Here is a 27,069-nt window from a genome sequence, read left to right as displayed (position 1 = left end):
TCTCAATGGTAGAGCTGTAGAATCTTTCAGGATTTGACGGCCCATGCCAAACTGTTTAAACCTCCTGAGGGGGAAAAGGCACTGTCACGCCGTCTTCACGACTGTGCGTGTGTGTTTGGACCATTTTAAGACTTTAGTGATTTGGACACTAAAGAACTTCAAGCTGTCTACCTGCTCCATTGCCGCAACGTTGATGTGGATGGCGGTGTGCTCACCCCCATTTCCTGCAGTCCTCGATCAGCTCCTTGGTCTTGCTGGCGTTGAGGGAGAGGTTGTTGCTCTGGCACCACAGTGCCAGGTCACTAACCTCCTCCCTGTAGGCTGACTCATCACCGCCGGGGTGAAGGCCTACCACCGTTGTGTTGGAGTCGTGCGTGGTCACACAGTTGTGGGTGAACAGGAAGCAAAGGAGGGGACTAAGCACACACCCCTGTGGGGCCCCTGTGTTGAGGGTCAGCGTGGTGGAGGTGATGTTGTCTACCCTCACCAACTGGGGTCGGCCCGTCAGGAAGACCAGGATCCGGTTGCAGAAGGAGGTTTTCAGACCCAGAGGCTTATGCTTGGTGGTAAGATTGGTGAGATTGAACACTGAGCTGTAGTCAATGAACAGCATTCTCACATAGGTATTCCTCTTATCTAGGTAGGTGAGGGCAGTGTAGAGAGCAATAGAGATTGCATCATCTATGGATTTGTTTGGGCTGTATGCAAATCGGATTGGGTCTAGGGTGGCTGGGATGGTAGAGATAATGTGTGCCATAAACAGTCTCTCAAAGCACTTCATGATTACAGAAGTGAATGCTACAAGGCGGTAATCATTGTAGCATGAAGCCTTAGAGTTCTTAGGAACAGGGAGGATTGTGGTCATCTCAAAACGTGGGAATTAAAGACTGGGACAAGGAGAGGTTGGAAATTACTGTGAATATGCCTGCCAGCTGTTCTGTGCATGCTCTGAGAACTCGTCCTGGAATACCATCGAGGCGCATGACCTTGCCGGAGGTGACCTGATTAAAGACTCTTCTCAAGTCGGCCTAGGAGAGCGAGATCACCCAGTCCTCTGGGTCGGTGACGACCCTCACCCCTGGCTCGATGTTGTTGCTGACAAAGCGCGCATATAATGCATTGAGTTTGTCTGGTAGAAAGGCATCGTTTGGCAGATCATGGTTGGTCTTCCTTTGTAATCCGTAATGGACTGTAGCCCCTGCCACATGCGGCGGGTGTTGGAGCCTGTTTAATATGATTCCACCTTATTCCTATATTGTCCTTTTGCTCGTTTGATGACTGCGAGGTCATAAGTGTGTGTGTGTGTGTGTGTGTGTGTGTGTGTGTGTGTGTGTGTGTGTGTGTGTGTGTGTGTGTGTGTGTGTGTGTGTGTGTGTGTGTGTGTGTGTGTGTGTGTGTGTGTGTGTGTGTGTGTGTGTGTGTGTGTGTGTGTGTGTGTGTGTGTGTGTGTGTGTGTGTGTGTGTGTGTGTGCGTGTGTGTGTGCATGTACTCACCATGGTGTATTGCAGGTGTGTGTGAGGGCCATGGAGCGAACCCCCAGCTGGTAAAACATACGCAGGGTTGGCAGGCTGCTGTCTATAGAATGACCTCCCTCAATGCTGATCAGACATGCTATCCTTTTAGTGTCATTTAGTCCTGTTGAATACACACACGATACACACACACACATCATCATCATCATACTGCTGTAAATTGGGCAGAAATATGTTTTTACTAGGCATCAACCCACTTACACGTCCACGCATTTCCATATACTGGTGGAAAGATCCATTTGGAAAACCCATCAAATTACTTCAGAGAGTGTAAATTACGGGCCAGAAGACTAGCTGGCAAGTGTCTCCTTGCCCAGTCTGTAAGCCCAACATGTTTGAAGCTGCCCACCATTGTTCCTGTTCCTAAGAACTCCAAGGTAACCTGCCTAAATGACTATCGTCCAGTACCACTCGCATCTGCATTTATGAAGTGCATTGAAAGGCTGGTCATGACACACATCAACACCATCATCCCAGACATCCGGGACCCACTCCAACAGATGATGCAATCTCAATTCAACTTCACACTGCTCTCTGCCACCTGGACAAGAGGGGAAATAACTACGAGAGAATACTGTTCATAGACTACAGCTCAGCGTTCAACACCATAGTCCCCTCCAAGCTCATCACAAAGCTCGGGATCCTGGGACTGAACACCTCCCTCTGCAACTGGATCCTGGACTTCCTGACAGGCCGCCCCAAAGATGGTGAGGGTAGGCAACAACACCTCCGCCATGCTGACCCTCAATACAGGGGCCCCTCAGGGTTGTGTGATTAGAGGGTAGTAAGTTTTAAGTTCCTCGGCGTACACATCACAGACAAACTGAATTGGTCCACCCACACAGACAGCATCGTGAAGAAGGGCGCAGCAGCGCCTCTTCAACCTCAGGAGGCTGAAGAAATTCGGCTTGTCATCAAAAGCACTCACAAACTTCTACAGATGCACAATCGAGAGCATCCTGTCGGACTGTATCACCGCCTGGTACGGCAACTGCTTCGCCCACAACCGTAAGGCTCTCCAGAGGGTAGTGAGGTCTGCACAACGCATCACCGGGGGCAAACTACCTGCCCTCCAGGACACCTACACCACCCGATGTCACAGGAAGGCCATAAAGATCATCAAGGACAACAACCACCCGAGCCACTGCCTGTTCACCCCGCTATCATCCAGAAGGCGAGGTCAGTACAGGTGCATCAAAGCTGGGACCGAGGGACTGAAAAACAGCTTCTATCTCAAGGCCATCAGACTGTTAAACAGCCACCACTAACATTGAGTGGCTGCTGCCAACACACTGACTCAACTCCAGCCACTTTAATAATGGGAATTGATGTAAAATATATCACTAGCCACATTAAACAATGCTACTTTATATAATGTTTACATACCCTACATTATTTATCTCATATGTATACGTATATACTGTACTCTATATCATCTACTGCATCTTTATGTAATACATGTATCACTAGCCACTTTGAACTATGCCACTTTGTTTACATACTCATCTCATATGTATATACTGTACTCGATACCATCTACTGCATCTTGCCTATGCCGCTCTGTACCATCACTCATTCATATATCTTTATGTACATATTCTTTATCCCTTTACACTTGTGTGTATAAGGTAGTAGTTTTGGAATTGTTAGCTAGATTACTCGTTGGTTATTACTGCATTGTCGGAACTAGAAGCACAAGCATTTCGCTACACTTGCATTAACATCTGCTAACCATGTGTATGTGACAAATACAATTGGATTTGATTTGATTTGATTAGTCCCCTCCTGTACTCCCTGTTCACCCACGACTGTGTGGTCACGCACGACTCCAAAACCATCAAATTAGTTTGCTGACAACGCGATGGTGGTAGGCCTGATTACCGATTAGCAATGATTACCGATTAGCAATTAGAAATGAGAAATCCTACTGGGAGGAGATCAGAGACAACAGCCTCTCCCTCAATGTCAGTAAGGAACTGATCGTGGACTACAGGAAAAAGGGGGAGAGCACGCCCCCATCCACATCGTTGGGGCTGTAGTGGAGCAGGTCGGGAGCTTCAAGTTCCTTGGCATCCACATCACTATGGACTTAACGTGGTCCACACACACACAGGAGGCTGAAAAGATTTGGCATGTGCCCTCGGATCCTCAAAAAGTTCTACAGCTGCACCATTGAGAGCATCTTGACTGGCTGCATCATCACTTGGTATGGCAAAGGCAAAGCGTCACAGAGGGTGGTGCGGACGGCCCAGTACATCACTTGGCCAGAGCTGCCTGCCATCCAGGACCTCTATATCAGGCGGTGTCATAGGAAAGCCCCAGAAATTGCCAAAGACTTTAGCCACCCAAGCTATAGACTGTTTTCTCTGCCACCGCCCTGCAAACGGTACCGGAGCATCGGCTCTCAGGACAACAGGCTACAGAACAGCTTCTACCCCCAAGCCATAAGGCTGCTAAATAGTTTATTAAATGGTTACCCGGGACTATCTGTATTGACCCTATCTTGCACTGACTCTATACACACTCACTAGACTATATACTGTATACACTATATACAGCATACACTCACATACACACACTACACTGACATTCGCACACGAAACCACACACATTCACATACACTTTTAGTTTTTTTAGGGGGAACAAATACTAAAATCACCAGGAATTCAGAAAGAATATATAATAACTAACTCAAGTATTCTCACAAATAAAAAAAGAAACATGATCATGTCTCAATGTAATCAAAGTATGAAACTATTGTTATTTTCAAATGCTATCTCTTATTGGGCCTATTTGTGGTCCATTTGCAGTGTACAAATTATTATAATTATGTTACGGGCCAACGACCATTCTCACCAAAAAATATCGGCCCGCGGCTGAATCTACTTGCCTACCCCTGGTATATTGTACCTTCAGCAGATGTAACTAGCTCCAGTTCTGGGTTCTCTGTACACATACGGTTGATCACGTCTATCTGTTCCAGTGTGAGCCTCACAGCATCCTTCGCCTGGGCGCCACACAACACGTAGGCTGCAAACACCTGATCAGAGCATGGGATGGGGCAGAGACAAAGCAGGGGGTCAGAGAGCAACACTTGAGTTAGAAGGGTATTATGGCTTTAGTACAACTCAGTGTGCACATGCACGGACACACATACACACTCACACAAACATGCACACGCATACACACGCACACACACATACACACACTTAGGTTACTATTAACCATATATTAACCTACCTGTGCGCCGACATGTCCCGTTGTGAGTCTGTTGATGTCCGTGGCCACTTTGCTGATGTTGTGCAGGTCAACCTGACTCAGTCTGTTGTCGTGGAGAATCCTCAGCATCAAAGCTAGGTCATTATGTCTAGGAGGGAGAGGGATGAGGCAGTCAGATGTAATAGAGGCGAGGGACTCAAGGTGGAGCCGGAGGGAGACATTTTTATATATCAAATCAGATCCATACAGAACCACGTGTGTGTGGGCGAGTTACATACTGAATTACTCAGTATGGGATGATAATTATTTCTATTTGGAACCACACTTGTTGTGGATACTTGGTGGTGAAGTTCCAAATGTTTACTGTTGAAAATCCATGAGCTATTCATATTTTAGGCTGCATATGGTATGGCAAAAAATGTCTATGTATCTCTGCACAGACAAATATATCATCAACCAATAATAAGGGATACTGTAGGATAAACTTGTCTCTATTTTAGGAAAACCAGAATAACTAAGACAACTTTCCTCTGTTTACTTACCCATCAATCAAAGGATATTTTGTCATCAAGCCAAATGCACTTCCTGTTGTAGGATCTCCCGATGTCATCCCACAGAGAAAACACAGCATCAATTTCGTCCCCAGGTTTAGAAAATCACCTCCATGGAGTATCCACGATATCATATTCTATAAATAAAATTATTTGAAGACGTGGTAACTTCAATAAAGTCCAGTACTTTTAACTTTTGGTACCACTTTAAACAAACTACAATGTATAAACTCTTTATCAAATCAAATCAAATCCAATTGTATAAGTCACATGTGCCGAATACAACAGGTATAGTAGACCTTACAGTGAAATGCTTACTTACAAGCCCTAAAACAACATTTACATTTACATTTAAGTCATTTAGCAGACGCTCTTATCCAGAGCGACTTACAAATGCAGTTTAAGAATATTTTTGTTGTTGTTAGAAAATAGAAAAATAACAAATAATTAAAGAGCAACAATAAAATAACAGTAGTGAGGCTATATACAAGGGGTTCCCGTACAGAGTCAATGTGTGGGGGCACAGGTTAGTCAAGGTAATTGAGGTAATATATACAGTACCAGTCAAAATTTTGGACACACCTATTCATTCCAGGGTCTTTCTTTATTTTTTACTATTTTCTACATTGTAGAATAACAGTGAAGATATCAAAACTATGAAATAACACATATGGAATCATGTAGTAACCAAAGTGTTAAACAAATCAACATTTATTTTAGATTTCAGATTCTTCAAACTAACCACCCCTTGCCTTTATGACAGCTTTGCACACTCTTGGCATTCTCTCAATCAGCTTCACCTGGAATGCTTTTCCAACAGTCTTGAAGGAGTTCCCACATATGCTTAGCACTTGTTGCTTTTCCTTCACTCTGCGGTCCAACTCATCCCAAACCATCTTAATTGGGTTGAGATTGGGTGATTGTGGAGGCCAGGTCATCTGATGCAGCACTTCACCCATTTTCTTCTTGGTCAAATAGCCCTGACACAGCCTGGAGGTGTGTTGGGTCATTGTCCTGTTGAAAAACAAATGATAGCCCCACTAAGTGCAAACCAGATGGGATGGTGTATCGCTGCAGAATGCTGTGGTAGCCATGCTGGTTAAGTGTGCCTTGAATTCTAAATAAATCACTGACAGTGTCACCAGCAAAGCACCCCCACACCATCACACCTCCTCCTTAATGCTTCACGGGGGGCACCACATATGTAAAGATAATCTGTTCACCTACACTGCGTCTCACAAAGACATTCTAAGAGTGTGCAAAGCTGTCATCAAGGCAAAGGGTGGCAACTTTGAAGAATCTCAAATATACCTCCAGGCTCTGATCAGGCCCTACACCCAAACAAGGGCACTGCGTTCATCCACCTCTGGCCTGCTCGCCTCCCTACCACTGAGGAAGTACAGCTCCCGCTCAGCCCAGTCAAAACTGTTCGCTGCTCTGGCCCCCCCAATGGTGGAACAAACTCCCTCACGACGCCAGGACAGCGGAGTCAATCACCACCTTCCGGAGACACCTGAAACCCCACCTCTTTAAGGAATACCTAGGATAGGATAAGTAATCCCTCTCACCCCCCCCCCCCTTTAAGATTTAGATGCACTATTGTAAAGTGACTGTTCCACTGGATGTCATAAGGTGAATGCACCAATTTGTAAGTCGCTCTGGATAAGAGCGTCTGCTAAATGACTTAAATGTAAATGTAATAAAATATATTTTGAATTGTTTAACACTTTTTTTGGTTACTACATGATTCCATATGTGTTATTTCATAGTTTTGATGTCTGCACTATTATTGTGCGAAGTAGAAAATATTAAAAATGAAGAAAACCCCTGGAATGAGTAGGTGTGTCCAAACTTTTGACTGGTACTGTACATGTAGAGGTAAAGTAACTATGCATAGATAACAAACAGAGAGTAGCAGCAGCGTAAAAATGCAAATAGTCCGGGTAGCCATTTGATTAGCTGTTCAGGAGTCTTATGGCTTGGGGGTGGAAGCTGTAAGAAGTCTTTTGGACCTAGACTTGGTACTCCTGTACTGCTTGCCGTGGTACAGAGAGAACAGTCTATGACTTGGGTGGCTGGAGTCTTTGTCAATTTTTAGGGCCCTACTCTGACTCCACCTGGTATAGAGGTCATGGATAGCAGGAAGCTTGGCCCCAGTGATGGTCTGGGCCGTACACACTACCCTCTGTAGTGCCTTGCGGTCGGAGGCAGAACAGTTGCCATATCAGGCAGTGATGTAACCAGTCAGGATGCTCTCGATGGTGCAGCTGTAGAATCTTTTGAGGATATTTTCATTCTCCTGAGGGGGAATAGGCATTGTCGTGCCCTCTTCACGACTTTCTTGGTGTGTTCGGACCATGATGTAGACACCAAGGAACTTGAATCTCTCAACCTGCTCCACTACAGCAACGTCAATGAGAATGGGGGTGTGCTCAGCCCTCCTTTTCCTGTAGTCCACAACCATCTCCTTTGTCTTGATCACATTGAGGGAGAGGCTGTTATCCTGGCACCACACTCCCAGGTCTCTGACCTCCTCCCTATAGGATGTCTCATCGTTGTTGGTGACCACCACTGTTGTGTCGTTGGCAATCTTAATGATGGTGTTGGAGTTGTGCTTGGCCATGCAGTCATGCGTGATCAGGGAGAACAGGAGGGGACTGAGCACACACCCTTGTGGGGCCCAGTGTTGAGGATCAGCGTGGCATGTGTTGTTACCTACCCTCAGGAAGTCCAGGATCCAGTTGCAGAGGAGGATGTTTAGTCCCAGGGTCCATAGCTTAGTGATGAGCTTTGATGGCACTATGGTGTTGAATGCTGAGCTGTAGTCAATGAATAGCATTCTCAGGTAGGTGTTCCTTTTGTCCATGTGGGAAAGGGCAGTGTGGATAGCAATAGAAATGGAGTCATCTGTGGATCTGTTGGGGTGGTATGCAAATTGGAGTGGGTCCGGGGTTTCTGGGATAGTGGTGTTCATGTGATCCATGACCAGCCTTTCAAAGCACTTCATGGCTACAGACGTGAGTGCTACGGGTCAGTAGTCATTTAGGAAGGTTACCTTTGTGTTCTTGGGCACAGGGACTATGGTGGTCTCCTTGAAACATAATGGTATTACAGACTTGGTCACGGAAAGGTTGAAAATATCAGTGAAGACACTTGCCAGTTTGTCAGTGCATGCTCTGAGTACACGTCCGGGTAATCTGTCTGGCCCTGCAGCCTTGTGAATGTTGACCTGTTTAAAGGTCTTACTCACATCGGCTCCTGAGACCGTGATCCCACAGTCATCCAGAACAGCTGGTGCTCTCATGCATGATTCAGTGTTGCTTGCCTCGAAGCAACATAGAAGTCATTTAGCTCATCTGGTAGGCTTGTGTCACTGGGAAGCTCGCAGCTGTGCTTCCCTTTGTAGTCCGTAATAGTTTGTAAGCCCTGCCACATCCGACTAGTGACGGAGACGGTGTAGGACAATTCAATCTTAGTCCTGTATTGACGCATTGCCTGTTTGATGGTTTGTCAGAGGGCATAGCGGGATTTCTCATAAGCGTCCGGGTTAAAGTCCCACTCCTTGAAAGCGGAAACCCAGTGAGGATGTTGCCTGTAATCCATGGCTTCTGGTTGGGGTATGTACAAACGGTCACTGTTAGGACGACATCATCAATGCACTTATTGATGAATCCAGTGACTGATGTTGTGTACTCCTCAATGCCATCGGAAGAATCCCGGAACATATTTCATTCTGTCCTAGCAAAACAGTCCTGTAGCTTAGCATCTACGTCATCTGACAACTTCCTTATTGAGCGAGTCACAGGTAGTTCCTGCTTTAGTTTTTGCTTGTTAGCAGGAATCTAGAGGATAGAGTTATGGTCAGATTTGCCAAATGGAGGGCGAGGGAGAGCATTGTACGCATGCTTGTGTGTGGAGTAAAGGTGGTCTAGAGTTTTTTTTCCTCTGGTTGCACATGTAACATGCTGGTAGAAATGAGGTAAACCAGATTTAAGTTTCCCTGCATTAAAGTCCCCAGCCACTAGGAGCGCCGCCTCTGGATGAGAATTGTCTTGTTTTATTATGGCCTTATACAAATCGTTGAGTGTGGTCTTAGTTTCAGTTTCAGTTTGTGGTGGTAAATAGACAGCTACGAAGCTACAGCTTATCATGAGATACTCTACCTCAGGCGAGCAAAACCTCAAGACTTCCTTAATATTAGATTTTGTGTACCAGCTGTTATTGACATATTGACACAGACCGTCACACCTTGTCTTACCAGAGGCAGCTGTTCTATCTTGCCGATGCACGGAAAACCCAGCCACCTGTATGTTATCCATGTCATCATTCAGCCACAACTCGATGAAACATAAGATATTACAGTTTTTAACATCCCATTGGTAGGTTAGTCTTGATCGGAGCTCATCCATTTTATTATCCTATGATTGCACGTTGGCTAATAGGACTGATGGTAGAGGCAGATTACCCACTTGCAGTCGAATCCTTACAAGGCACCACAACTTATGTCACCGATATCTCTGTCTCTTCTTCATGCAAATGATGGGGATTTGGGCCTTGTCCAGTGTCTGAAGTAAATCACTGGCGTCCGACTCCTTAAAGAAAAAATCTTTGTCCAGTACAAGGTGAGTAATCGCTGTCCTGATATCCAGAAGCTCTTTTCGGGGGTCATAAGAGACAGTAGCAGAGACATTATGTAAAAAATAAGTTACAAATAACGCAAAAAAACACACACAATAGCGCAATTGGTTCGGAGCCTGTAAAATGGCGACCATTTCCTCCGGCGCAATTCTGCTTATATGGCATTCATAAAGCCTTAATAAGCATTAATACGCCTGACAATTTATAAACAAAGTAATACTGTATAACGTGTGATATGAAAGGTCTCGGCCTATATATAAATCCAGGGCTTTGGCAAATGTGATCCTTTGCCACTAATTATGAAGTATGAAATTAGCTTAAAGGGGCAATCAGCAGAGGCTACATACATTTTCTTTTTACAAATTAAGGATATGTGTAAAAAGGCCATCCTGCTCCTCTCCTCTCTACCTAACTTCACTGCACAGTCCCTTCAGCTTCCCTTCAGTGTCACGCCTTGGTCATTGTATTTTGTGTTTTTAGTATATGTTTGGGTAGGCCAGGGTGTGACATGGGTTTATATGTTGTGTTTCGTATTGGGGTTTGTATTAATTGGGATTGTGTATGATTAGGGGTGTGTCTAGTTAGGCTTGGCTGCCTGAGGCGATTCTCAATTGGAGTCAGGTGATTCTCGTTGTCTCGGATTGGGAACCGTATTTAGGTAGCCTGAGTTCGCGTTGTATTTTGTGGGTGTTTGTTCCTGTCTCTGTGTTGTAGTCACCAGATAGGCTGTAATTAGTTTCACGTTTCGTTTGTTGTTTTCTTATATCAGTTATTTCATGTACCGTTTTCATTCATTAAAGTCATGAGTAACCTACACGCTGCATTTCGGTCTGACTGTCTTCTAACAACAGACGAACGTCGTTACATTCAGTCCTGTTAGTTTGGCTGCTCAGCCTAACTTCGTTATCCCTCACCCATCATAGCCCTGCCATTCCCAACCAATCAGAGCTCTTGGAAATGTGCATCTGGACTCTGAACACCGTACCCACCCACTTCGATCAGAATGTTATCATCATCCGAAGGGAGAAGACGCATGTTTTGGAAAGCTTTGTATTGTCGACGGCAACAGGAATGTCTGAATGTTGTGCCAAGTAATTGGTTTCTCTCTCTCTCCAAGAGGATAATGTTTAAGTTTATGTTTATATTGATACTGTGTTTATAGCCCTTTATAGACATGTTGTAAGTGTAATGCCATTTCCATTTATTTATGTAAATATAGGTATAGTGTATAGTTTTAATCCTTAACTAACACTGTTTACATGTGTGCAAATCTTTGTCTTATAGAACCACAACAATAAGATTCCACGTCAATCAGATTACCAAATCCATATAAACCTCTTCAAATGGAAACAGATGTGTCTGCGTGTGTGTGTATGGTGGTGACTGTCAAGAGTACTGTGATGGGCCTCAACATCAGGTTCTAACTGCATTCACAGCCGACCGCTCAGACGGGTGAGGGCATTCACAGCCGACCGCTCAGACGGGTGAGGGCATTCACAGCCGACCGCTCAGACGGGTGAGGGCATTCACAGCCGACCGCTCAGACGGGTGAGGGCATTCACAGCCGACCGCTCAGACGGGTGAGGGCATTCACAGCCGACCGCTCAGACGGGTGAGGGCATTCACAGGGCTCAGACGGGTGAGGGCATTCACAGCCGACCGCTCAGACGGGTGAGGGCATTCACAGCCGACCGCTCAGACGGGTGAGGGCATTCACAGCCGACCGCTCAGACGGGTGAGGGCATTCACAGCCAACTGCTCAGAAAGGTGAGGAGACACCAGCCAACCATTTTTTATTTGGTCTAGACAGATTTTTTTTTTTATGTAACCTTTATTCAACTAGGCAAGTCAGTTAAGAACAAATTCTTATTTACAATGATGGCCTCCCCCGACCAGACCCGAACGACGCTTGGCCAATTGTGTGCCTCTCCCTATGGGACTCCCAATCACGACCGGTTGTGATACGGCCTGGAATCAAACCAGGGTCTGTAGTGACGCCTCTAGCACTGAGAGGCAGTGCCTTCGACTGCTGCGCCACTCGGGAGCCCATTATGGATTTTTACATGGTCTGTATTTTCTCCGGATTTAGCGACCAATAGATTTTACAATATAGATTGATAGATTGATTCTTGAAGAATATAATTTATTGAATGCCGCATGAGTTTAGTTCAACTGTCGTACCCCATCAGAATCCAAAATATAAGCCTGTTGTACTCCAATGTTTGTAAATAAAGTAAATGTGAACAAACACTCAAAACATGATTAAAACTACATGATGAACTGGGTGGTTCAAGCCCTGAATGCTGATTGGCTGACAGCCGTGGTATACCAGACACGGGTATGACAAAACACTTATTTTTGTCATATGGGTATGACAAAACACTTATTTTTACTGCTCTAATTACGTTTATAACCAGTTTATAATAGCAATAAGGCACCTCCGGGTTTGTGGTATATGGCCAATACACCATGGCACTCTGCATTGCCTTGTGCTTAAAAACAGCCCTTAGCCGCACACCCCTCGTGCCTTATTGTTAAAGTACAATGTTGATATCATGGATGGTCAGTCCTTGCATACATAGCTCTGTCTAAGAATGAGAGAGTGGTTACATTTATCCAGCTGTATCCCTCAGTTTTTTACTGCAACATAGGCGGGATGACGGCTTAGTTATTATTTATTCTGCCCGCTTTCGCAATTGTTTCATAAGCATCTATAGGCCTATTGGCTTTATAAAGGATTTATGAAGGCTTAAATTAATCGTTAAAAATTGTAGTTCGTTTAAAGTTGAACATAACATTTAAAGTAACTTTTACAGTTAATGGGTCAACAGTTTTAACGAGTGAACAAAAACATTACGCAACTAAAAATATTATGAAAATAGGCCTATAAATTACGGAACTTCTACTTTAAAAAACAAAATAATTAAGTAAATCTAGGCAACATAATTATTTAAACAGTAAAGTATTTTTAGCAAAACAAAACTCACAGTGCAAGATGTTCGATCAGCTAAATCCGAACATCACAATTCAATAATGCGAACTTTCAAGTTCCCTCCGCCCAGATGTAGGCTACGTAAGTAACTGAAATACATCGTACTGTAACGCATAGAATAGATCGTGTACATTACGCAGTGTGGTCATAGAGATTGGATTACTGCCATCTACTGTCCAATCTAACTAAGAACACTATGGGCCAGTTTCCCAGAGATAGATTAGCCTAAACCTAAACCTAGAAATAAAAAATTATTTAAATGGAAATCCCCATTGGTCATGTTTTTTAGTCCAGCTGTGTCCAGGAAACCAGCCCTTTAAAGGTACAATCTGCAGTTGCCACAGACATTTTTGGACATTTATATGTACCCATTGATTTTTTAAATAATATAGAATTTATGCTTCATGAGCTTAATTCAACTGCCATACCCCATCAGAACCCAAAATATAAGCTTGCTTTTCTCCAATGTTTGTAAACATTGTAAATGTAAACAAACACTGTATAGCCTCAAAACATGCTTAAAACTATAATTTCCATATATTGCATCCACAGCTATGTCTATGCATTTGAGAGTGGTTACATTTATATAGGCCCATCCTTGAGCTTTTTACCGGAACAGAGGGGGGCGGCCACTTTGTTATTGTTTCAACTAAGGATTGCCCCTTTAAGTATTGTACTCGTAGCCTAATCTCAGAAATCCCAGACCTCTGTGTGTATGCTGGAACACTGAGGGTATTTGATTAATGCGCTGATTAAACTGGGTTAGCGTAGATTGCATTCGTTTTGGAACTGGCTGCCTCCCGGGCGTGAGTCAGGTGCTCCATTTTGGCCGACAGTAGAGTCGGCTCAAAACAAATGTGGCCATAGGTTAAGCATGTTGAATAAATTGTAGGACTCTGTTTTCACGTGCAAAAATGATTGCTTTTGATAAAAACACTATCTGCATTCCCAATGAAAGAGTTATAAAAAAAATGGTTAAAGAGGATGTAGGTTTCTGAACGATGCATCATGCTGCCTTGTTGACAACATGACCGAGCTGAGCAGATTACTGTTCCATTTGATAAGGGTACTCCTCCCTCACTGCATAGCCCGGTGCACTGCGGTTCAGCTGAATCAAGCTCACTCAGTGGTAACATTGTGGGAGGCAACCCATCTGTCTAGAAAGAGATTACTCAATGTCTATAGCAGTGGTTCCCAACCTGGGGTATTAGGACCCCTAGGGGTACTTGGCCTATCCACAGGAGGCAAAGAAAAACTAGTTTGTTAAAAGGCTGTAGAGAAGCTCTGTTTATTATTGATAATTTGTTCATGTTACTTGAGCAGTAATTACAAAAACTACATTATTTACACAATTAAACCATATAACTATTCTTGATTTAGGCACAAAATATGAGGAAAGCTCAGTCCAAAAGATTAATTCATGTTTTTGATTAGATCAAATATATAATGTTACAAAAATAACCCCTTGTGAATATAAAAATATGACATGGATATGAAAATATGAGTTGATCAATAAATAGCTTGAAACAATGAAAAACGGACTGGTGTATTTTGTTTTTGACAAAAGGTGCATCACTGAAACACAGTTAGTAGAAACTTCTTACAATCCCACAGATGAAACAAGCTGAAAGAGAAATATTTTGCATCAACCAAACACACAAAAATATGCTCATCTCAAAGAAAGACATCTGCATCATGTGGAAGTTCATGGGACCAATGTTCTTTGGGGTAAAAGTAAACTAAAGCATTCCATTGTGATTCACACACAACACCCACTCAACTTTAAAAAGCCTTTAGTTATCAAAGACATCCAACACATAGGCCTATATATCGTCTGCAAGAATGAACCTACCAGTACATGGAGTGTAGGAATGGAGTGTGAGTGAGTGAATAAGATAGGTTCATCAGTATTCCAACCTCAACCCAACTCCTGAGCCCATACAGTCTTCTGTACCTCTATCAATGGATGTTTAATACAGTGTAGGTATGCTTTGGGAAGTTTTAGAGGTATACAGACTGCAGATAGAAACCACTGGTTGACCTAGAGGTCAGGGAGCCACTCTATATCTCTATACTGGTGAGAGTTTTACTGTCTGTCTTCCTATTTAGTTAGTGTTCTTTCTTGGGTGGATATGTGACATTTAACACATTATTAACAGCCAGGTCTCCACAACGGCCAGAATTTAAACTCTTCTACTCTCTCTGCAGCATTATGGGGCCGCAGGGTAGCCTAGTGGTTAGAGCGTTGGACTAGTAACCGGAAGGTTGCAAGTTCAAACCCCAGAGCTGACAAGGTACAAAATCTGTCGTTCTGCCCCTGAACAAGACAGTGAGCCCATTGTTCGTCATTGAAAATAAGAATTTGTTCTTAACTGACTTGCCTAGCTAAATAAAGATAAATTATGTGGATAAAGTACATTCATATTTCAAAGAGGCTGTAATACTAAAGTGACATTCTCTTAATTAAAAGAAAAAAAGCTTCACAATGTTTTAATCTATTAAATTAATTCACAGTTTTCACTCCATTTTTATAAAATAACATCAGTTTGTTATCAACCCAACAAATGAATCAATCTCATATATCAATCTCAACCCATTACAACACAAATATTTTTGTTGTTGAATAAAACCAATACAAACTATGTCCCACTCCATTACACTATGAGCTGTATGTAGCAACAGCACCGTAACAAACCCTAACTAACCTCAGCAGCATCCTCGGACTGTGACGCCATGCTCTTTCCTTCCCCATCATGGCCAGTAAAGAGAATGGCAGGTAAGTCTAGTGAAGCTGGGGGGCTAGAGCTATGTGATGACAGGTGTGCACTTCAGAAACTCAGACAAGACACCCACCACTCCTTTAAAACGCTGGTGATCCATGTCCAATTAAACCTCTGGTGCCTGGTGAAAGTTCAGAGGAGGCTGGTACCATTCCCAAGGCCCAGTTCTCATATCTCACTAGGGCAGCCTAAAACAGCAGAGCCCCTGTGCCATGTGCTGCCAAAGCCCATGCTTCTTGTAACACTTTGTAATGTAATGTTTTTATTTAGGTAATTCCATTGATCATATAATGTAAAGAGCTCTTTTGTTGGAGGTGCCTCTTAGGTGGGACATGAGGAGTTTGGTGGACACTCCAAGGGCATTAGGTGTGGGTTCGAGGCGAGACTGTCGGTGGGAGTTTACAGTCCAGTGTAGTCTCAGGGAGCAGGGTCTGGTTGGCTCTGCAGGCGTCTCTCTGCAGCTGCTGCCATGGTCCTGCGTCTCAGCATGGTCACGTCTGAGACAGGGGCGTCTTCCTCCAGAGTGGGCAGGTCCTCCTCGTCCTCTGGGCTCTTTCTCAAGTATCTCCTGTGGGGGAATTCATTTTATTTACCTTTATTTATTTGAGGTCAATGTGGGTTGTGATCAGCAGACACGAAACAGAAGGAAATGCTCAGAAACAGAGTGGCAGGGAGAAACTGTCTGAACCAGTGCAATAAGAAACGTTCATTTTGCTAAACTTTTGCTATGGTGTGTCCTTATAAACATAACAGTGATCTCAGTCATTTAGTTACAATAGAGCTATTCTGCTACTGTAGTTACTCAGTAAAAGAGCCAGTGACTGAACCCTGACCTAACAGACAAGAAACCACCACCAAGACAGCAACAGGTGTTTGCTCTCATCTAAGACTCTTATTTTGAAAAGATTGTCAGCTGAGGCCTGTTCAGGATGCCTGGTCACAGTTGCAAAACATAATAAGATATGATTGTCTGCGAAGTTGAATAGGGTAGGTTATATTTCTATCTGCAAAGCTGGGAAGGTTTCCCCTCACTGAATACACCCGTTTCGTTTGACAGACTGGTCTAGTATTGCCGGTGGTGACAGTACAGTACCTGCGTGCCTGTTGCAGCAGCTCATCCTTCCTCTGTAGCAGCATCTTCTGTCTCTCCTCTGCAGACTTGGAGAAACGGCTCCCTCTGACCTCCAGGCTGTTCAGCTCTCTGGGAGCAGTATCCACCCCCCCACTGGCTCCTGCCCCCTCCTCTGGGGCTGGGTTCACCTGCACGGGGAAACGCTCAGCCGCCTGGAGGGGGAGAGGCAAGACATCTTTAATCAACACCAGTTAACACCACAGGATACACCTTTAAACACATTTGACTAGATCCTGAACTCATTCACTCTCTTTTTCTGCCTAACCCTCAGAAAGAGGCAGTACAATCACACACAAGGGAAAAGTGTAGGCCTTCTGGGTTCTATATGTGAACCACCATGGTCAAAATACCCAATGAACTGAACTGGAGGACCTACCAGAGCAGGGAAGGGCACCACGATGCGTCCCTCTAGGATGTTGTCGGTGGTGACCTCCACAGAGCGGGTCAACTGCAGGTCCTGCAGCACCAAGTGGTAGGGAACCTGAGGAAACATCTCCTGGATCTGATGGGCCTGTGGGGAGTAGAACACTATGTTACCCAGCAGCCACCTCCATTCTAGTTAAGTCATATTGCTGCAATGAATACATTGAAAACAAAGCTGTTGATGAAGGGCAGGTGTAAAAACAATCTTCAAAGCTCAGATGATGCTTGCGAGACCTCTTGGAAGGATTAAACCTAGTCCAGGACTAAAAAACATGCTGAAAGGAGAATCCCCTGGTGTCCCGGGAGGGGATTAGAGTAAGGCTGTGACTCACCATGGTGTTGAGCTGAGAGTTGTTGGCCTGCTGAGCGATAGCCAGGATGTTAGTTGTGTGCATCACCTCTACTGAGAAACTAGGCAGCCAGCTGGCGATGCGGGAGCCTGGGAGGAGACATCACCACAATAATCACTACCTGAAATGTGCACTATAAGAAATGTCTAACAGTGTGATGTCTGTCTATGTGACTATCAACATGTTATATGCCAGAACTCATCATCATCAACCATACTCAATAGAGTAGTCCATTCAGTGAGATCACCTGTGTTGTAAAACAAGTCTGTATGGCCTTACCATCAAAGTGGAAGAAGTGATTGTGTTGGTTGAGGTGTGGTCTGGCGTCTGCAGCGGGGCCTCCAGGGCCCAGGTTGTTGTCCAGTGGGAGGCCAGCCCCCTGCTGCTGGCCTCTGGCCGGGCCTCCATCACCGCTGATGTTCAGGGACATCCTGCATGTTGGACACGACGTGTCCTGCTCCAGCCACGACCGCAGGCAGGAACTGAGGAATAGCAAACAGGAACGTTAATGTACACAGATACTTATCAAACACAGGTACAGACAACACTCTTAGTGTCAATCAAAACATCACCCACATAATGCCACATTCAATCAAGTGTGAGGAAATAATGACTCCTGGGATTTTAGAGGTGCCAAGGTGGCTGGGTCAGTCTCTTACTTGTGGAAGAGGTGTCCGCAGGGCAGTTTACGTGCTGTCTGCATGGTGTCCCAGCAGATGGCACAGTCATCATTGTTGGCTACCAGTTCCTCGGCTGTGGCCACTGCAAACCTGAGCGGTACAGAGGATAACAAATCTAGATCAACAACTGCACTAGTCTCATGAATAGCTAACAGCTAGATAGCCCGTCATAAGAAAGCAGAGAGACTAGATTCACACAACACACACTGCTTGAGCTTCATACACTGAGTCTCAGCTAAGAGTGAAAGAACACCACCCATCACCTAATAAGTAACAGTAGGGATGTATTATATACAAGACAGTGAGAGCCATCAGTAGGCTGGTCAGTAGACAGACCTGGCCTCCATGTTGTTGATGACACGGAGGTAGTTCTTGTGGCGTCGGATGCGGCGCTGCACCTCATGGAACAGATACCTCAGCTGCATGAAGATCACCAGACTGGCCATGGACAGCCAGATATTACCAAAGAGCTGAGGGGACAGGAGTCAAATGTTAAACACAGCTCTAAGATATTACTAAAGAGCTGAGGGGAGACGGGAGTCAAATATTAAACACAGCTCTAAGATATTACCAAAGAGCTGAGGGGAGACGGGAGTCAAATGATAAACACAGCTCTAATATATTACCAAAGAGCTACGGGGAGACGGGAGTCAAATATTAAACACAGCTCTAAGATATTACCAAAGAGCTGAGGGGAGACGGGAGTCAAATGATAAACACAGCTCTAATATATTACCAAAGAGCTGAGGGGAGACGGGAGTCAAATGATAAACACAGCTCTAAGATATTACCAAAGAGCTGAGGGGAGACGGGAGTCAAATGATAAACACAGCTCTAAGATATTACTAAAGAGCTGAGGAGAGTCAAATATTAAACACAGCTCTAATATATTACTAAAGAGCTGAGGAGAGTCAAATATTAAACACAGCTCTAATATATTACTAAAGAGCTGAGGGGAGTCAAATATTAAACACAGATCTAAGATATTACTAAAGAGCTGAGGAGAGTCAAATATTAAACACAGCTCTAATATATTACTAAAGAGCTGAGGAGAGTCAAATATTAAACACAGCTCTAATATATTACTAAAGAGCTGAGGGGAGTCAAATATTAAACACAGCTCTAATATATTACTAAAGAGCTGAGGGGAGTCAAATATTAAACACAGATCTAAGATATTACTAAAGAGCTGAGGGGAGTCAAATATTAAACACAGCTCTAATATATTACTAAAGAGCTGAGGGGAGTCAAATATTAAACACAGCTCTAATATATTACTAAAGAGCTGAGGGGAGTCAAATATTAAACACAGCTCTAATATATTACTAAAGAGCTGAGGAGAGTCAAATATTAAACACAGCTCTAATATATTACTAAAGAGCTGAGGAGAGTCAAATGTTAAAACAGGTCTACAATCAAACTCAACTCTCATCTAACTGAATACTGTGGTTCTCTCTCAATTCATCTTTCCTCGATTACTCTCATCTGAGAGGAGACACTATGGACCTTCTCCAATTCAGATGAGTAGGCGAGGAGATAGAATGCAAGGAATCGAAGAAAGACAAATTGAGAATCGAAGAAAGACAAATTGAGAATCGAAGAAAGACAAATTGAGATAGAGCCCTTATTTTAAATTCAGGCTAGTTCAGTCAGCCATCTTGTGTGCCTCTCAGTAGTGCTCTTACCCATTCAGTTAGTTCCCTTACTAATACCAGCCCGTAGTGCTCCCAGCTCTGTCACTCACCAGCATGTGAATGTGGTGCATAAGGTCCAGGGACAGCATAGACAGCTCCATGATGAAGTCAGTGTAGTAGACGTAGGAACCTTTACTCTCCCAGGTGCCTGGGTGGTTCAGATCCCACAGGTGAATGGTGTACCTGCAGAGAAACAGACTTAGTCAGAACCCTGCCCTGGTCACAATAATGCCTTTTTATTTGGACATTTTAGCACTTGTGCTTTTGAATTGTACACAACACAAATCAAATGTATTTATAAAGCCCTTTTTACAAAAGTAGCTGTCACTAAGTGCTTTTACAGAAACCCAGCCTAAAACCCCAAAGAGTAAGCAATGCAGATATAGAAGCACAGTGGCTAGGAAAGACTCTCTAGAAAGGCAGGAACCTAGGAAGAAACCTACTGGTGGCAAGAAAAAGTATGTGAACCATTTGGAAATGGATTTCCGCATAAATTGGTCATAGAATTTGATATGCTCTTCATCTAGGTCACAACAAGACAAACACAGTCCGCTGAAACTAATAGCACACAAACAATTACACGTTTTCATGTCTTTATTGAACATACCGTGTAAATATTCACAGTACAGGGTTGGAAAAGTATGTGAACCCTTGGATTTAATAACTGATTGACCCTCCTTTGGCAGCAATAACCTCAACCAAATGTTTTCTGTAGTTGCGGATCAGACCTGCACAATGGTCAGGAGGAATGTTGGTCCTTTCCTCTCTACAAAACTGTTTCAGTTCAGCAATATTGTTGGGATGTCCAGTGTGAACTGCTCTCAAGGTCATGTCACAGCATCTCAAATCGGGTTGAGGTCAGGACTCTGACTGGGTCACTCCAGAAGGAATATTTTCGTCTGTTGAAGCCATTCTGTTGTTGATTTACTTCTGTGTTTTGGGACGTTGTCCTGTTGCATCACCCAACTTCTGTTGCATTTCAATTGGCAGACAGATAGCCTAACATTCTCCTGCAAAATGTCTTGATAAACTTGGGAATTCATTTTTCCGTCGATGATAGCAAGCTGTCCAGGCCCTGAGGCAGCCCCAAACTATGATGCACCCCCCAACATACTTTACAGTTTGGATGAGGTTGATGTTGGTGTGCTGTGCCTTTTTTTTCTCCACACAGTGTTCCTTCCAAACAACTTAACTGTAGTTTCATCTGTCCACAGAATATTCTGCCAGTAGCGCTGTGGAACATCCAGGTTCACTTTTGCAAACTTCAGATGTGCAGCAATGGGTTTTTTTGGACAGCAGTGGCTTCTTCCGTGGTGTCCTCCCATGAACACCATTCTTGTTAATTGTTTTACATATCGTAGACTCGTCAACAGAGGTGTTAGCATTATCCAGAGATTTCTGTAAGTCTTACAGCTGACACTCTAGGATTCTTCTTTACCTCACTGAGCATTCTGCGCTGTGCTTTTGCAGTCATCTTTGCAGGACGGCCTCCTAGAGAGAGTAGCAACAGTGCTGAACTTTCTCCATTTATAGACAATTTGTCTTACCGTTCTGATGAACATCAAGGATTTTAGAGATAATTTTGTAACCATTCCCAGCTTTATGCAAGTCAACAATTATTAATCTTAGGTCTTCTGAGATCTCTTTTGTTCGAGGCACGGTTCACATCAGGCAATGCTTCTTGTGAATAGCAAACTCAAATTTTGTGAGTGTTTTTTATAGGGCAAGGCAGTTCTAACCAACATCTCCAATCTCATCGATTGGACTACAGGTTAGCTGACTCCTATCGGCTTTTGGAGAAGTCATTAGCCTTGTGATTCACATACTATTTCCAACCTACACTGTGAATGTTTAAATGATGTATTCAATATAGACAAGAAAAATGTGTGTGTTATTAGTTTAAGCGCACTGTTTGTCTATTGTTGTGACTTACATGAAGATCAGATCAAATTTGATGATGAATTTATGCAGAAATCCAGGTAATTCGAAAGGGTTCACATTCTTTCTTGCCACTGTCGAGAGGAACGAGGCTCTATAGGCTGACCAGTCCTCAACTGTGCCAGATGGAGATAAGAGTACATAGTCATTAAGGCCAGACCAGCATCAACTTATTTTTGCTTGCGCTAATCAGTAGTTGTAGATCATCACTTAGCGTAACTCTCAATGGGCCAGGCAGAACGCGAACCTCCCCAAAATTCCCAACCAACGCAGCTCTGCGCACGAGCTCCTCTATTCATTTTAATGTGTTGACAGTTGGAGAAATTGATTGAGCCGCATTAAGAATTCAAAACGTACAAAAGCCAACATTCTAGAACACTGTGAGTACACGTTTTGGACTCTTATATGCTCTTAATGCTATGGGTGTCCAGACAACACAAAGCAAAGCAACAACTCATACACTTGGCTCCTGTTTACAGGGTTTTTGTATGATTTAGCATAACCAATTAATGAACCCCTCCAATAAATACAGCTGACTGCAAGTCATCATGATCACCTTCTGTAGCACAAAGCAGTCTTTCAACGGGTGCTCATGGTAACACATCTAATAGTACGCTAATATTAGAACTGGTTCATTCTAGATCCGCTATGTCATCTGTGTTGCAGTGCAAAAGGGTCTGCATTCTGCAAGGAAGGGTCTTACCTCATGATGACATGTCCAGTCCGCACAGTAACCAGCAGACACTGAAAGACAGAGAAAGACATAGGAATTATACATAAGTATTTTATACATCCTTTTTTTGTGGGAAACAAATGTAACGGATGACAATGACGTAATACTAATTTGTGACTGAGTAAACCTCCTTGTTAATGTAACTTACAATAAAACAACAGCTGGAACAAACTCCTGCAGGATGGTAGTCCCAACTCCCCAGGAGGTTCAGCCAGCCCTGCTCTAGTCTACACCAATGGGTGTGCCTATAGAAATACTCTCCGCCCAATAGAGAGCAATAGTAAGGGGGTCTTTTTGTAGGCACTAACTCTGCCATGGTTCGTTGGACAAAGTCTAATGGGAAATTAACAAGAGTTTTCGTAGGGTTTTTAGATAAACGCCGAAAATAAGGTCTGTGGTAAACACAGGCTTAGGAGATCTGAAACATTTTGTTCTATAAGAATCTTCATCAGCTAACGTCACTTTTTGTGCATTTTGAAACATTTATGTAATCAGGTAAAAGCACAAAGGCTTCATAATTCATAAAGGTCATGTTAACTGACTGATATTCTCTCCAATAACAAAATGTATAACATATCCTAAGCCTGTGTTAACCTCAGACCTTATTTTTGGTGTCTATTCCAAAACCCTATTCTTTCCCCATAGGAATATGTGAATGAACCAGAGGTAACTAATTTACATTTATTAGGACTACATGCTGGTGAGCTCTTTAGGGTTAGGTCCTCACCTCTGCAGCCATGAAGGAGAGGGTGTGCATGCCATGGGCAGCGCCCAGCAGACCACAGACCACAGCCAGACCACAGCAGCCCAGCAGCAGGGACACCAGTAGGGTAAGGACACGCACATGGCTGTTCATAGAAGTAGTGGGAGAGAAGGACAGCTGCAAGGGGGAACAGGTACACATTAACCTACTGTATACACTCATTCAGAAAGAGAAATTACTAAACACACACACACAGGATGTAGACGGACACGCACACCTACATATAACTTGTACTTACATACAAAGAGCGACCGACACACAGAATAACAATTTAGGGGTGGTTGCAGACTTCATGGGTACTAGACTTTCCTGTTGAGCATGTTTTTGGTCAAGAGGTAAGCTTTATCTGGGCAGTGTCACTGCAGCCCCATACTGTACTACTAACACATGCTCAAATAACATGTCTAGTGACACACAACAATATTGACACAGGTACAGAGACACATACAGGCTTGTTATGCAGCCTTTCATCAAACTTTTACTGCAGACAGCAGCAACAAAGTACAGCATTACAACAGGTACCATGTCAGCTGATATGATAAGGGTCAAACCTAACACCCATTGATTGCAGACAGAGAGATGTCATTCTTCACAATATGGTGTGATGTTCTGTTTTCCTATAGCTACAGCACACTACCTAAATGTTCATCTTAGTTTTTTTGTAGTCCCCCACTCTGTAGTTTGAATCTATGAAGTGACTGAAACATTAGCTAAACCTAAGACCCTGGCCTACATACATACAGCAAGAACTAGGCTTATTAATAGGTCTGGCCTGGACCGGAAATAGACCCGGTCTATGGCAGTCACTGTGACTGAATTTATAGCCAACAGCGTCATATCACTGGCATCTAACATAGGTATATATGTTTACAGCGTAAACAAGTCAACAAGGTCACTCTCCCTACAGTACAGTGGGTGGGCCCATCTACATTTTGTAATTTCCTTATTTCAGTTTTTTATTTTTTATTCAGTACTCTAATAAGTTGTCATGCATACTGTGTAATAGCACTTGTTACCCAATATAACTCGCTTTATAACATTTTATTTTATTTAAATTGAACCTTTATATCATGCCGTTACTCATAATTATTTAAAACTACTTATGACAAATGTTGTTATATAGCTGTTATAAAAAGGTTTATGAATGCATTCATAAAGACACCAACAGTAAAGTGTTAAGCTATCTTAAGATGAACGCACCAATGTAAGTCACTCTGGATAAGAGCATCTGCTAAATGGCTAAAATGTACTGTTAGAGGTTGATAAGACGTACGTATTCAAAGCGGTCCTTGCACAGCTGGACCATGAGGTGGATGAAGACCAGGGCAGAGAACCACAGACACCACATGACCACCTCCTCCACCATCTGAACATTCAGCACCCCGAAGATAAAGATGAACTTATAGAAGATGAAGTTCCAGAACTTGTCCTTAAGGTGCTGAGGAGGGGAGTGGAGTAGAGAGGAGATGGGAAGAGAGAGGGGTGGAGAGAGGAGAGATCAAGACATTAGAACATGGATGGAGTGGTCAGAGTACACTAATAGACTCAAACCACCAGTGTGGGTTTCAATGATAAAATATTGTTTGGCGGACTATTTGTGAAGGACATTAGTACTATTGTTTACATAAACACAGTTAAATGCCTAACCTTCAATAAGGTGACATCAAATTATCCCAAATATCAGTTATTAGGTTACCACCACAACTCCAAGCCTCACCTGCTTCTCACTGACTCGAAGGGGCCCAAAAACCATGCACTGGATCATCTTAGCAATTAACATCAGGGAACAGAAAGCTGTATTCACCAACACCTGAGGAGTAGAGAAGAGCAGACCACTTAGCAACCATGTAACAACTAAGTAACATAACAACAATATTGGCTGCTTGGCTGAGTTGAGCCTATCTTAAATAAGACTTACCCATACAAAGATACTGTCAGTGACCAGGTACCACATAACAGTGGTCGCCAATTCTGTATCTGCACCCACAACATCATCGCTAGTCACATGTTCTAGGCCGCCTCTATTATCCCCTACTAAGGGTGCAGGTGGTAGAGGCTCGTCCATGTCTGGAACCCCAAACCCCTGTTCTGTCACAGTAGTGTAGGCGCTGAAGATGCTTCCAGCCAGCAGAGCCACACTCAGCGCTGTGTAGGTCTGCAGACTGGGCCAGGGAAACCTCTCCAGGAATAGCAGAGGCATTGGAATGTTAATATTGGAGGTGTCTCACACACACGACTTGTGAAGTTAGGCCTAATAGGCTTGACACTGATTTCCACCACACCGTAGCTCTGTCAACAACCTGCAGGGAAGGAAAACAATTCAGTAATGCTACTGTAGGTAATGCATGGAACAAGCTAGTTAGTGTAACGGTAATAAGCCTGAGCAACAAGCCCTCTCTGTCTAGTACTAGTTTCTAGTGTTGTTTCACTAGCCAGAGACAGTTGTAGAGGGCTAGCTGAGAAGCTAAACTTACTAGTTAAGTTCATATTGTTATTAGCTAGCTAACTAACTATCTACCGCTATCAAAACAACGCCCATTTTGGTCCAGCTAGCTAGTGAGTGCTAGACTAATGTTAGCATGGAAGCTAGCTGGTAGTTAGCTACAAGTTTAGACAGCCAGCTAGCTACCCAATGTTGTATAGTTCAAATAAAACAATAAGAGGACCTGATATTGCTTATAAAGTAGCACTTTAGCTTGCTGGCTGTCTAGTTAAAAAGTCCAAACTATCCAGCTAGCTAACGTAACCTGTCCCAGAGTCTATCAGTTTCCGTACTCGGTAGAGGTTGCTAACTAGCTAGCATTAGCTAGTTAGCTAGCTGGTGATTATGAAATACACCGAACCAGTCTGGTTCAAATTTGAGCAAAGACATTTCACTCAACTTACAAATTAATCAATTTGACGTTAACTAGCTAACTTCATGTCCAACATCCAATTTCCTCTTGTTGAGGTTGACAGTAGACTACGTTAAAATTCCCCGATCCGTTGTTACTGCTGCGTTCATACACTAGGCGGAACTAGGAAACTCGGTCATTTCAATTTTGCTAAGTCGTTGCCGCGGGACGTGAATACCAGTTAGCAAGTCGGACATTTCCGAGTTTCCTAGTTTCGTCTAGTGTATGAACGCGGCATATGTTGACGACATCTTGTTTATTTCTCACTGGCTGTTGAAAAACAATCTATGCTGCTGAAACCCCAGGGGCCTGTTGCACAAAAGTAGAATTAAGACATCCGGGATAAATGACTCAGCTGAGCTCAATGAAGCCAAAACATGTGCGTCCAGGATTAATTGGTTGCACAAAGACCAAGCCAGGATGAGCAGACACGGATTCATTAAGCCAGGTGAAACCAATCCTGGATAGGTGCGCGCTCACGGCTCACTCAAATAGACCCCGCCACAGATCACAGATTAACTGATTTACCATGGCAACTAGAGCCGCGTACTTTTCCCCGTCGGAAGCACAAATCCTCATGGAGGCATACGAGGAGGTAAAAGATATAATTAAGAAGAAAGGCAACACCGCCACAGTGATAAAGCAAAGAGAAAAAGCGTGGCAAAGTATTGCAGACCGCCTGAATGCGTAAGTAGTGCACAATTACACACTCACCGCTCCGCTGAAACATCACAATTACAATTCAAATA

At 43.6% G+C, this 27,069-nt stretch overlaps 2 protein-coding genes across 4 annotated transcripts in view; both read right to left on the bottom strand.

Annotated features, from left to right (window-relative positions):
• The window catches only part of LOC124033571 (dipeptidase 2-like), a 25,971-nt gene extending 12,810 nt beyond the window's left edge, over positions 1-13,161 (bottom strand). The window contains exons 1-5 of one of the 2 annotated variants that reach the window (XM_046345625.1): positions 12,929-13,159; positions 5,295-5,440; positions 4,774-4,900; positions 4,444-4,573; positions 1,495-1,636 (exon numbers count right to left, since the gene is read on the bottom strand). In XM_046345625.1, the coding sequence (XP_046201581.1) occupies positions 1,495-1,636; positions 4,444-4,573; positions 4,774-4,900; positions 5,295-5,437 (542 nt within the window). In that variant the 5' untranslated portion in view covers positions 5,438-5,440; positions 12,929-13,159. Of the gene's footprint in view, positions 1-1,494; positions 1,637-4,443; positions 4,574-4,773; positions 4,901-5,294; positions 5,441-12,928 lie in introns of both variants that reach the window. The other variant, XM_046345626.1, reaches the window with a different exon arrangement.
• A 1,044-nt stretch (positions 13,162-14,205) lies between these two features.
• LOC124033566 (E3 ubiquitin-protein ligase AMFR-like) lies at positions 14,206-26,790 on the bottom strand. 2 transcript variants are annotated; one of them, XM_046345617.1, is made up of 14 exons: positions 26,313-26,790; positions 25,345-25,726; positions 25,144-25,236; positions 24,700-24,864; positions 23,391-23,543; positions 22,634-22,674; positions 20,043-20,175; positions 18,635-18,768; positions 18,278-18,388; positions 17,898-18,100; positions 17,601-17,707; positions 17,222-17,356; positions 16,807-16,997; positions 14,206-16,281 (listed from the first exon to the last, which is right to left on the bottom strand). In XM_046345617.1, exons 2-14 carry the CDS (start codon positions 25,624-25,626, stop codon positions 16,131-16,133), a joined length of 1,899 nt encoding a protein of 632 aa, XP_046201573.1. In that variant the 5' UTR covers positions 25,627-25,726; positions 26,313-26,790; the 3' UTR covers positions 14,206-16,130. The 2 variants fall into 2 exon arrangements, with proteins under 2 accessions (XP_046201573.1, XP_046201574.1); XM_046345618.1 differs by lacking the exon at positions 26,313-26,790 and adding an exon at positions 26,093-26,229.
• Between the last annotated feature and the right edge of the window lie 279 nt (positions 26,791-27,069).

This window comes from Oncorhynchus gorbuscha, linkage group LG04 (assembly GCF_021184085.1).
Source record: "Oncorhynchus gorbuscha isolate QuinsamMale2020 ecotype Even-year linkage group LG04, OgorEven_v1.0, whole genome shotgun sequence".
Classification (NCBI taxonomy): domain Eukaryota; kingdom Metazoa; phylum Chordata; class Actinopteri; order Salmoniformes; family Salmonidae; genus Oncorhynchus; species Oncorhynchus gorbuscha.
Note: the sequence above shows the minus strand (reverse complement) of the source record. Positions and strands in the feature narration are given on the sequence as shown.